The sequence below is a fragment of the Ilyonectria robusta genome (genome assembly GCF_021365365.1).
Source record: "Ilyonectria robusta strain PMI_751 chromosome Unknown BGZ61scaffold_1, whole genome shotgun sequence".
In the NCBI taxonomy this organism is placed as follows: Eukaryota; Fungi; Ascomycota; class Sordariomycetes; order Hypocreales; family Nectriaceae; genus Ilyonectria; species Ilyonectria robusta.
In genome coordinates, this window is record NW_025764435.1 from 4289099 (window position 1) to 4301383 (window position 12285).

The window sequence follows — 12285 nt, forward strand, 5'->3', positions numbered from 1 at the left end:
AAAGATAATCCCTGCGGATGAGATCATCAAGGTGGGAGAGGAATCCGGGGAGAACCCCTTGCAACCTTCTGGTTGGGGTTGAGGGTCCAGTGCCGTTTTAGCGTGTCGGGTCAGGTTCTGGACAACCCAACAAGCTGGGCAGGAATCCTCCATGCAGTAGTGAGTGCTACGCCGTGAATGGACATTGAGATGGATGCGAGCCTGAGAGAAACGAAATAAAATTGGAAATTGAAGAAATTTCGGGATATTTTCTCAACTGTGCGTTGTGTCTGTTGATGATATGATCATGTTGTTTCCGATGCCCCTCAATAAAAAGCAAGCACTTCCGGTATTCGCCTGGCGTGCCGCAATGGCGATGCACTGACGATACACTGGCGAGACGCGGCTGTCCGTGCAGATAACATGACAAGACCGTATTTGGTGTCGTGCATGAGGGTGCTGGAAATATAAACAAACCGTCGCCAACCAACCCGGCATCAGGCATCACGAGACAGCTGGCTGCGCGGGCTGTGATGTGCTGCACTGTCCAGACGCATGTCCAGACACGTTCGTCACAACAATCGTTGGCGAAGAAATTGCCGGAGGATTACGTAGTAAGATGAAAGGCCAATATTCCCCTGCGGCGAACCATGCTAATATTGTCCGCCACCCACAAAAGCCCAAACACCGAGTCTTGCGCTTCGCGCCACGACGGACAGCAGAGTGGCCACCGACTGACGCCATCCAGCTAGCCGAGAGTCAGGGAGGGGAGAAGCCAGCGGGCGAGCCAGCGACCTCAGATGCAGCCATTTCGTTTAATTCGCCCTCTGGGGGAATGCAGCAGCGGTCCCGATAGCACAGCGTGGCAGCGGTGAGAGCTCGCAGACATGATTTTCCACGTCTTGGTGCCAGGGCTCGGAATCTTGTTGGAAGGAGGCGTCGAGGAGGCGTATTCGTACGTCCCCCTAGTAATTCGAGGCGTGCCCCATCCATGCACCGTCCAGCCAGAACCACGGCTGGTCCACCGGGCCGCCCGCATTCCACTCCTCCAACTCCCTGTTCGGGCCTGTCCTGACTGACTTGACTCCTGTGGTATCCTGCATAGAAGCGGGACTCTAGCGGTGGCTGCTCCGTGCTGGCGACGGCTGGGTGCTTTGCACGTATTCTCGATTGTGTTCCGGCCGTCTGGGGAGGGCTCTAGAGGTATCACTAGCAAACTCTGAATCGCCTCGGTACCTTGCCTTACATGCATGCGACAACGACGGTCTTTGCCCGGAGATTTACATGGGCTTAAGCCTCCTTCTCGGCCCAGTCCTTTCCCCATAAACCCCTTCCTCTTCTCCTCCTTTGACCCTCGTGCATCTGTTTACTCCCTCTCCCTCTCTCTCTCTATTTCTGCCTCTCTTACATCCCTGACCTATATCTCCCTCTTTCGTCCCCTGGCCCGGCTCTGGCTTCGCTCTCTTTTATCTCCCTCCCCTGATCCCTCCACCCTCGCTTCGGCCCCTGGTTCCCGACCTGTGACCCGGCGCTGATACAACCTGAAGCCCGTTGTTTCGCTGATTGCTAATAATCGACATCGTTTTTACTTCTGCTGGCTGGCTGCCAACCGTACCTCCTTGTCACCCACCTTCATTCTTTTTTTTTTCTCTGTTGTTTTATTTGTTTTTGTCAGGAGCCGCCACAACGGTCATCATCCGAAACAGACACATTTTCGTCTCTGCGACGCGACGTTGTTACTTGGCTTGGAACTGGAAAAGCGGATCAAAAGGCGATCATCATTACTGCAGTCCTGTGGCCCTGTATTCCCCGAGACAGCGGACCAAAACAAGCGGAGACGGCCCCTCAATCATACCTTGCACTGCACGGACACTGACACGGCACTCGCCATTTCAAATTAAAAGAGGCACGCCCGCCCGAGGCTTGAACTCGCGCTCAACACGCCCGAACGCCCAGTGGCACGCTCCGGTCGACCGCAGAGATTGGGTTCTGACCTCCTTTCGCCGAAGCGCAACGGGTTGTTCTTCGATTTCTTGTCTCTGGCCGTGGGCGAACTGGACTTGGATCTCGCGATTCCGCTTGCTCGGCTGACCACTCGTCGTCACGCCCTGGTCTGCGCTGCACTGCACTGCCCGCGTACCTCCACTTCTTTGTTCGACTCGACGACACCGACCCGAAATCTCACGACCATAAACACGACCACCGAAGCGAAAACGAAATAGAACTCGAGCCCGACGACCGTCTCTTGCTTGCGCCACCTCGCGGGCGTCACGCCACGACCATGACCCGACGCATCTTCCCCGTTACCGACTGGGCGCCTACCCAGGAAGCCATGATGGACCCTCTTGCTTCATCCGCTGCCGAGTCCTCCGCCGTGGGAGAGTCTGCCAACACGAACGCTAATGCCAACCCGAACGTCACGATGCCCAGCGCAACGGCTGCGACTGTCAACAACTCCCATAGCGATGCTGGTGCCACAGGTGCGACGAGTGGTCTGCGATATCGCAGCCTCAGCGTCTCGCTGCCATGGCGCCGTCCAAAGTCCTTCGCCTTTGGCCACGACCACCTACACCATCTCCCGCGACACTTCAACGACCACGCTATTGACGACACCGAAGAAGAGACTCCTGAGCAGGCTCACGCCCAAAGCCACGGCCAGAGCCATTCCCTGGCTCATAATAGCTACAACCACCACCACGCCTCGGGAAGCATCAAGGGCATCTTCCGTCGCGCGTCTCTCTCCCTCAAAGGTATGGTCCACCGCAGACCCTCTGCCGCTGCAGAGGACCTCCCCCAGGAAGACGCCCACCACGGCGCACAGCACGGCTGGCATTCAGCCAGACCCGGGACTGCCCACACCCCCTCTACGTGGAACCGACTGCGCCAGGCGGCCAGTTTCCGACATTCGCGCGTCATCTACGACCATGACATGGACCTGACCCAGGAGCCGACTGCTTTCCACCACCCGCATGCCAACTCGTTTCACCTGCCCATTCCTGGCTTCGGCGGCGAGCCGCCCATCATTCCTACCAACTCGGGTGCCGCAGCCAAGGCATCGGCGGCCATGCAGAACGAATACCTTGCTAGACAAGGCCTCCAGAACCTATGGCTTAACCCCACGACTAGCGATGACGGAAATGACCGAGAGAGCGGTATTGGAATCACGGTTACCATTCCTGGCACCGAAGCCGATGACGGAACTGATTCGGAGCTCGAACTGGGATCTACCATCAGCAGGATCGACTTTATCACAAAGCTACCCATCGAGTTGGCCATCCATGTCCTGGCCTGTCTTGATGCCGCCGCTCTTGCCAAGGCCAGTGAGGTATCTCAAAACTGGAAAAAGATCGTCGCCAACCAGCACATTTGGCGGGAGTCGTGTCTCCGAGAGATGACGACGACGTATGCCACCAGTGGACCCGTTGCTCCTGGCACAGGACTAGGAATCCCTCCAGTATCCCCTTCCAACGACTGGAAGGAGATTTACCGCGTCAAGCAGGAACTCACCCACCGATGGAAAGCCGGAAAGGCACGACCTGTTTATCTGAATGGGCACTCAGATAGTATCTACTGCCTGCAGTTTGACGAGTATGGCTCTCACTCCCATTCACTATAGGCGCAAATAACTGACTGTGTTAGGTACAAAATCATCACTGGGTCGCGAGACAAGACGATCCGAATCTGGGACATGCGCACGCTTGAGTGTCGTCTCGTCATTGGTCCCCCAGAGGTCATCAACGAAGCTGGGATGCTCATCGATGAAGAAGGAAACCCGGTGCACTACGCTGCAGGCTCCGACAATGAGCGCACAGCGACGTCAATGCCCACTCTCGCCACATTCCCGACTCACCACAAGGCGTCCATTCTGTGCCTACAGTATGATGACGAAATTCTTGTAACGGGGTCGTCAGACTCCAGCTGCATTGTCTACGATGTCCGCGCTGGGTATCGGCCTATTCGCCGGCTTCGCCATCACACCTCGCCTGTTTTGGACCTTGCGTTTGACGAAAAGCATATTGTTACCTGCAGCAAAGACACCAGCATCTGCGTGTGGGACCGCGAGACAGGGGCTCTGCTGCGTCAGCTCCGTGGCCATGGTGGACCTGTGAATGCCGTGCAGATGCGCGCAAACACAATCGTGTCTTGCTCCGGAGATTTCCGTGTCAAGTTGTGGAATATTGATACCGGCAAGAACATTCGCGAATTTGCCGGTCACACCAAGGGTCTCGCTTGCTCGCAGTTCTCGGAGGACGGAAGATACATTGCTTCTGCTGGAAATGACAAGGTGATCCGTATCTGGGACGCCAATACTGGCGAGTGTCTCCGGGAGATGCGGGCCCACGAGAACCTAGTCCGAAGCCTGCACATTGATAGCGTCAGCGGACGACTCATCAGCGGAAGCTATGATACGGATATCAAAGTCTGGGACATGGAGACAGGCCACCAGCTTTTGGACTTTCCCCGCTGGCACGCGAGCTGGGTTTTAAGCGCCAAGAGCGATTACCGACGAATCGTCAGCACCGGCCAGGATCCCAAAATCCTGATTATGGATTTTGGCGCCGATATTGAAGGCATTGGCATGCTGGATAGCCAACGACCAGTTCAGCAGAATGCCGGTTTCATCTGAAGCTGTCAATCAACCGAGCAGGAAATGAGAGTGAGACATCGGTGATACGATGCACTGAGAGGCCACGAGCGATGATAATCAAAGGATATACACAGGGCGTACATAATTAGGCTAGGTGTCACTCGCAGGGTCGAGGTAACACCCAGCTATGACGAATTTTCTTATCACGACTAGGGGTTTGGCTAGAGTCTTTGCAGGAGAGTTGTCAAAGAGCATTCACAAGGGACATAGTTGCGTTGTATTGGAAACACGGATGTCCTCACGGAGCACTGGATGGCATTTACTCGAGGTAGCGGTTGGAATTTCTTTGGCGCTGAGTCGTTTTGATGTTGGCATGAGGGCATCTGGTCAGGAACCCGGATTTGCAGATAGACATACTTGTTGGGTAACACGCTGGTATTCACGAATCTTCTTGTCCCTTGTTCACTCATGACGTTCTCTGGACGTACAAGGAAAGTATGCTTCCCTCAGATGGTACGTTGCATCGGTGACGGTATTCAGAGCATTTCGGGACTTGGTCATCGAGGCCGAAATTGAAGCTGAAAGAAAGTTGGCTTGTGATACCGAAAGCTGGTCCTTTTTTGCTCATGGGACATTGCCGCATCTGAACTTTCTGAAGACTGGTTCCTGGGGTATGCAGGTGGGACGATGTAACAGCGGGCAGATGACAGGGTTTTAGGGGGAGGATGTGATGCTGTGGGGAGGTAAGGCCGAACTGCGCCCGAGATTGAGGGATAGGCAGTATAGACCGGGGGTCAATAGAAGTGTAGAAAGCGTCACATGTTGCAACAAGGAGGATGAGGCATAGATGAAGATCGTGATGGGGTGTTCGGATGGTCGCCAAGTGTTTGTGGGTGGTTGCAATGGTGGCGACAGTTGTTGTTCATGACAGCAGACTACATGTGGTTGTGGACGTTACTCGCCGAAGTACGAATTTCGATAGTAATTCAATGCGACATCAAATATTGTGTCTCAGGCTGTCAACAAGTGTGGGTAGTATAAGTGAGTCAGGTGAATCTGGGGGATGGTGTTGTTCTTGAGACTGCGCGACAACATACACGCAAATGCGGTCTGACGGCATGTCTGAATACAACAGTCAGGCTGAGAAGATCCGCTGCTATGGTTGAGAGGATCGTCACTAGCTCGTCACACATGTCTGTCATACTCACCTGTCATGCTCTCATCACCTCACATCATCTCCGACAAGCAAGAAACAGAAGCACAGCACATGCATGCGCTGTGCAACCACGTGCCACATGGCATGGCATACAGCCCACGTTGCCAAAACCCTGAATCAACTTGGGATGACACCGGCTCCGTCACCATCAATTTTTTCCCTTGTACTCTTGTTTTTGCACTCCTGTTCGTTAGCGCCGCGTGCACGCCGAGTGTGGATGCTGGCTCAGGCTATCGGGGGGCGGATGGTTTCGCTTCTCGCTGGCGTGTGTGGTGTAGTGAAGCGACAGCGAGTCAAATGGCCCCGCGAGCAGGTGTGATGCGACAGAAATTGCCCGGCATGTTTCGAAACGGGGCATCGGGCAGGGTGGGCGCTGGCAGACGGGCTGTTTCTAGAGGATTTCTTTTTAGCGAAGGGACGGATCAGTGTGTTTCTTTCGAGTGTTTGGAGTGCCTTGATGCCGGACCAGTGGGTGGGTGGTAGAGGCTCACAGCAAGATTGAGGAGGCCGGCTAATGAGGCCAAGCATGGCATTGCTTTGGCTACGGGGCTCTCAATCCGGCTTTCATCGCCCATTGGATTTGGCGCATGACAGGCCAAATGAGACAAAATGCAAGACGGTGTGAGTCGGGTGGACGCCATCCTCGATGGACTGGTGCATCGCGTGAAGGGGAAAAAGCAACAAGAAACAAGAGGCCAAGCGGCCATGTTAGCCGACTGGCTTACAAGACGAAGCTGAAGTTAGCCGTGTGGATGCCCTCGAAGGAGGGACGGGATGATCGTCGGGGCTCCCCGTCCGTAGCCGCTGCAGTGGACCGCGAAGTTGTATTCTTGGACCTCAGCGCCCACAATAGAAGCAGCATTCGCGGATCTCAACTGACAATCCCAGGCCACAGGCGCCTATGCCTCCGTCCCCCAAATGCCCAAATGCCCTGGCGTTCATGCGGCGCTTCGAGAACTGCAGGCGAAAAGGATCCGCTGCTCCACTGCTGCTCCACTGCCGCTCCACTGCCGTCCCTCGTCGCGCGCGTGTTTGGGGCCATGACGCAGGTAGATTGAGACAGCCGGTGAGAGTGACGCGACGTTTGGTTGGTGGCGGGGACGTGGTCGGCTGAGGCAAAGCTTGGCACCGGGGCGGCTACGCGATGGGGGTGGGCTGGTGGTGCGGAGGCAGGAAACAGGACCTGGGGATGAAATCCAGCGCTGTAATTAAGGGACAGGGTCAATGTCGCTGGAATGGGCGGCGACGCGTTGCGGTTGGGGTGGGCAGGATGAAGATGAGACGTGATTGGGAGTGGGCAGGAATGTCTCTTCCAATAGATGGGGCCTTCACCTGAACGACTATATGCCCCGCGTCTTAAGTAGATTTTATTGTTCCTGCTTCAGTATTGAGGACCCCTCAGGTACACTCGGTTGATGGACGACGACAAGTAAATGATGCTTTGATGATGATGAGCATGCGTTAGGGCAGTCGGCGCTGACAGGCGCGGGAATGTGATTTGTCCAACAGGGCCAACTGTCCCAGTTAGGCATGTCGGACCTGCAGACACCCGCACTTCTGCAAGGCACCCGTTCGTGAAGGAAGCCAAAACCAAACCAAACATCGGGGGGGGGCTGATCATGATGATGCACGGCCGAGATATGGATGATCCGACATGGAATGGAAATCGACACCAGACGGAGGCGTGGGATCCCTGAACAGCCACCTGCCGACACTCGCGTAGCCCACGCCTAGGAACGCCGAAAATAAACACCCGCGGGTCCGTTAGCCAGGCCTGAAATCTCATTAATCTCCTTGGGCTCTGGGACAGGTCCTGTGCGCTGCGGCGTCCAAAACTCAACTGAACGGGGTGCTGGCGGGCTCCTCGCTCCAGCGCGTCGGAGCACCTGGAGCCTCTGGGCCACCCGCTGTCGTGCCCCGGGGCCGCCACTGAAACAGCGCTAGGCCGGCTTGGGGGCTTGCGACTTCGTTGGTGGTGCTCCCTCCGGGCCTGATTTGGTCGTGGGATACTTAGAGCTTCGAGATGGAAAAGTGGTGATTGTCTGTGCCCTCGTGATTTCCCTCGTCGTTCTCACATTGTTCTCCTTTTCATCTCTTGTCGAATTGCGCTCTGCGTCTGCCGATTCTGGTGACAGACACGCCGTCGGTTCGCATCTGCTGCAACCTCAGTGGCACAGCTGGCCACCATCCCAGCCAGAGTGCCATCACCACCACCTGCCTGGTCAAGCGCTCCTCCACTCTCAACCTCACACACTCCAAACGCACTCCACCGAGTCCGCCCCAATCCATCCGATGCCCAACGCCCCCGGTTGAAACGCAATGCACCGCCGCGGCCAATGGTAATGGCGGGTTCCCCTGGACGCCCCTGCACGTCTGTTCTGTCCCTTGCTCGCTCGTTCCGCTGCGTCGATCATGGATGGCTCCACCGCCATCAGTGGCGCTTCGTCCGAGAGACAGAGAGACACGGCCAGAGACAGAGCCACAGGCAACAAGCCAGAGACAGACGCCGGCATCCATCCGACGACGGAGGCGTCGGCCTTGGGTTCGGACTCGGCACCACCACTCACACCCTTGCCCGTGTCCACGACTATGCCCTTGTCCCTGCGCATGCTCCTCACGATGCTACCCTGCCCGAGCCAGTTGAGCCCGGATGGCCTGGATGGACGGACCCCCAATATCCATCCATCTCTATTAGCCTCTCCTAGTCAAGACATTTAACCCAGGTCACATATAAGACACTTGAGCACGCGGGTCTGCCCTCACCTCCCTTCTCTGCCCTGCCCTCTGCCTCTCCGTTCTTCGCTTCTTGCCTCAACCTACGGTCCTTTTCGTGAACTGCGCGCGTGCGTGTGTCTCTCTTTTCAACCCTTTTTATTCAAACACTCCCTCCACCCTCTTTATTTTTCTTGCGAATTCCCATTCGTTTTGGTCTACCTGCCTTGACTGGTCTCGGCTGCTACAATCATCACGCTCAGCCCCCAGCAACGATTCGGTAAGTAAGAAAAGTGTGCACCTACACCCCTTGACGCCTCCCTTGCACTGTTCCTGTTGGTCCGACTTCTTAAGACGCCACGAAAATGTTGTGCATGCCTCGGTTGGTTCGCAAAGCTGCGCCTCGCCTTCAAGGCATTGGCTGGCTCTGACAGCTTGGGTTGGTCTCAGGCCAAGAAAACAATAGTCGCGATTTGCGTGACGGAAACCCATTCAGGCCATACAAAAAGCACACCTCGTTGGCGCAATCAACGCGCTACCTCACCTCGCTCTTCATGTGATTTTCTATTCACTCATTCACCACCTCTATTCCATTGTTTTTATTGTTGACCAGTCCATTTTTGGCATTGTTCTTCATTGTTCGCCTCCCACTTCATGCATTCCTTTCTTCCCAACCTTGTCCCCATTTGCAACCTTGACAGCCTCTTTTTCACTTTGAGACCTCAATTTTCTCCCCGAATACCCTCCCGCACCAATTTTTTCCTTTTCCCAGCCATTCTACCACTTTGCATCTGAGACAGATATCGCTTAACCGAAAGCAAGACACGAAAACGCGACTGACCCGATTTACATATACATAGTCCGCCGCTGGATCTACTTCATCAACAACTCCTTTTGAACAACTACTGAACCCGATTCCCTGGAGGACATCACTCAAGTGGTACTACATCATGATGGGTCTCTCAACGATCCTCACCACCGGCCTTTTGGCCTTGCGCTTGTTCGCCCCCGTCAGCGCTGCTCCTTCTCCCATTGCCGCCGAGGCATCCCTCTCCGCCAGGGCAGACTCCACTTGGTGGTTTGCGAACATCGAGCGCCAGGGCGCCGCCGCCTACGGAGCTGCAGACTACAAGGTCTTCCGCAACGTCAAGGACTATGGCGCTACTGGTGACGGCAGCACCGACGACACCGATGCTATCAACTCAGCCATGTCTGATGGTAACCGCTGTGGCAAGGGCTGCGACTCCAGCACCGTCACTCCCGGTCTCGTCTACTTCCCTCCCGGTACCTACGTCGTCTCCAAGCCCATCACCCCCTACTACTACACCCACATGGTTGGTGACATCAAGTCCCTTCCCGTCCTGAAGCCTTCTGCCGCCTTCACTGGCATGGCCGTCATCGATGCCAACCCCTACGAATCCGATGGCAGCAACTGGTTCACCAACCAGAACAACTTCTTCCGCCAGATCCGCAACTTCAAGATCGATCTCACTGGCATGCCCAAGACCTCTGGTACCGGTATCCATTGGCAGGTTGCCCAGGCCACGTCCCTTCAGAACATCGAGTTCATCATGATTGAAGACTCAAGCGAGGAAAACGCCCAGCAGGGTATCTTCATCGACAACGGCTCCGGTGGCTTCATGACCGACCTCACCTTCACCGGTGGCAAGTACGGCGCTTTTATGGGCAGCCAGCAGTTCACCACCCGCAACATGACCTTCAACAAGTGCAACACTGCCATCTACATGAACTGGAACTGGGCCTGGGCCTTCCACGGCGTCACCATTGACAACTGTGGCGTCGGTATCGACATGACTTCCGGCGACGGTAGTGTTCAGAATGTGGGCTCTGTTCTCCTCCTCGATAGCACCATCTCCAACACCCCCATCGGTGTCGCTACTCTCTACGACCCTGCCCAGTCTGGTGGCACCAACGGAACCCTCATTCTCGACAACGTCGACATGTCCAGCAACGTTCCCATTGCTGTTAAGAACACCGGCACCGAGGCCACCATCCTTGCTGGCAACGCCAAGATTGAGTCGTGGATCCAGGGCCGCACCTACATTGACGGCAATGGCAAGACTGTCCAGGACACGCAAACCGCCGTCTCCAAGCCTGATGTCCTGATTGACAGCAACGGCCACGTCGTTACCAAGAGCAAGCCCCAATACGACGACGTCGCCGCTGACAAGTTTGTCTCTGTCAAGGCCAAGGGTGCCAAGGGTGACGGCTCCACCGATGACACTGCTGCTATTCAGGCCGTCTTTGACAGCATCGGCACTGATGAGATTGTCTACTTCGACCACGGTGCCTATGTCATCACCGACACCGTCAAGGTCCCCAAGAATGTCAAGATCGTCGGTGAAATCTGGCCTCTGATCATGGCTGGTGGTGACACCAACTTCAAGGACCAGGCCAACCCCAAGCCCGTCTGGCAAGTTGGTGAGAAAGGCGATGTCGGCAACATTGAGATGCAGGACCTCATGTTCGAGACCCTCGGTCCCCAGCCCGGTGCCATTCTCATGGAGTTCAACGTGGCTGGAGAGACTGCTGGCTCCGCTGGTCTCTTTGACGTGCACTTCCGCGTTGGTGGCTCTGCCGGTACAAACCTGCAATCCGACACTTGCAAGAAGACTCCCAAGGTTGACACCAAGCCTGTTGACGAGTGCGTCGGCGCTTTTATGCTTGTGCATGTCACTTCCGAGGCCAGCATCTACATGGAGAACACCTGGCTCTGGGTGTCTGACCACGAGCTCGACTTGTCTGACCACTCCCAGATCAACATTTACAACGGCCGTGGTATCCTGATTGAGAGCACCAAGGGCTGCTGGCTTTGGGGTACCAGCTCTGAGCACAACGTCCTCTACAACTACCAGTTGACCAAGGCCTCCAATGTCTACATGTCGCTCATTCAGACCGAGACCGCCTACTTCCAGGGCAACCCCGATGCGACCGTTCCCTTCACCGTCAACTCAGACTTCTACGACCCCGACTTCTCTACCTCGTGCACTGGCGACTCGACCAAGTGTGCCCGTACCTGGGGTGTTCGCGCCGTGGACTCGTCTGACATCTTCATCTACGGTGCCGGCCTCTACAGTTTCTTCAACAACTACGACCAGGTCTGTGTCGGCGAAAACAACTGCCAGGACAACATGGTCAGCATCGAGAGCTCCACTCTGCACCTCTATGGCCTGTCTACCAAGGCCAGCGTCAACATGGTTACTGTGGATGGATCTTCCGCAGCTCTCGACTCGGACAACCGCAACAACTTCTGTGCTGCCATCGGTCTCTTCTCTACAACCAGCAACGGTCAGAGCGACGGTGGCAGTGGCAGCTCAGACTCTAGCTCTTCTAAGGCCAGTGCGAGTAAGACCACCGTGGTGAACGATGCAGCCTCCACAAAGCCTGCGGTTGTGACCTCTGCTGCGGCGACCTCTGTTGCAGCCACGACTGTTGCGACCTACGTCTCCGTGACCACAGTCACTGTCACGAAGACAGTCGTTCAGACCATTTACCCTACCGCCTGAACATATCCTCTACAAACGTACATATTGAAGGAGTCGCCGCAGAAGTGGTTGTTACCTTATTCTTTTCAACAGTTTTTTTATGTTTCTTTTTCTTGGTACCGTAGTGACTGATTGGGTTTTAAAAGTCACCGGGATTTGGAGTTCGGGATAGCGACGCAATGCGCCAGGCAGGGGCTCGGGTGAGCTAGACGGGGTAGCTAGATGAATTAAATCAAAGCGCTTCCCTTACATGATTGAGTGTCTTCTGGTGCGATGCATGACAG

At 55.5% G+C, this 12285-nt stretch overlaps 3 protein-coding genes across 3 annotated transcripts; 2 read left to right on the top strand and 1 right to left on the bottom strand.

Annotated features, from left to right (window-relative positions):
* Positions 1-2260: 2260 nt before the first annotated feature.
* Positions 2261-4606, top strand: BGZ61DRAFT_471495 (WD40-repeat-containing domain protein; the record flags this gene model as incomplete). The annotated part of the gene is made up of 2 exons (XM_046248224.1): positions 2261-3567; positions 3619-4606. The coding sequence occupies 2 exons, from the start codon at positions 2261-2263 to the stop codon at positions 4604-4606; spliced, it is 2295 nt and encodes a 764-aa protein (XP_046112939.1).
* Positions 4607-7798: 3192 nt separating this feature from the next.
* Positions 7799-8552, bottom strand: BGZ61DRAFT_439666 (uncharacterized protein). Its single transcript, XM_046244383.1, has one exon. It carries the CDS (start codon positions 8298-8300, stop codon positions 7872-7874), a length of 429 nt encoding a protein of 142 aa, XP_046112940.1. The 5' UTR covers positions 8301-8552; the 3' UTR covers positions 7799-7871.
* Positions 8553-9041: 489 nt separating this feature from the next.
* BGZ61DRAFT_439668 (pectate lyase superfamily protein-domain-containing protein) lies at positions 9042-12250 on the top strand. Its single transcript, XM_046244384.1, has one exon. The coding sequence runs from the start codon at positions 9446-9448 to the stop codon at positions 12020-12022; it is 2577 nt and encodes an 858-aa protein (XP_046112941.1). The 5' UTR covers positions 9042-9445; the 3' UTR covers positions 12023-12250.
* The last annotated feature ends 35 nt before the right edge of the window (positions 12251-12285 follow it).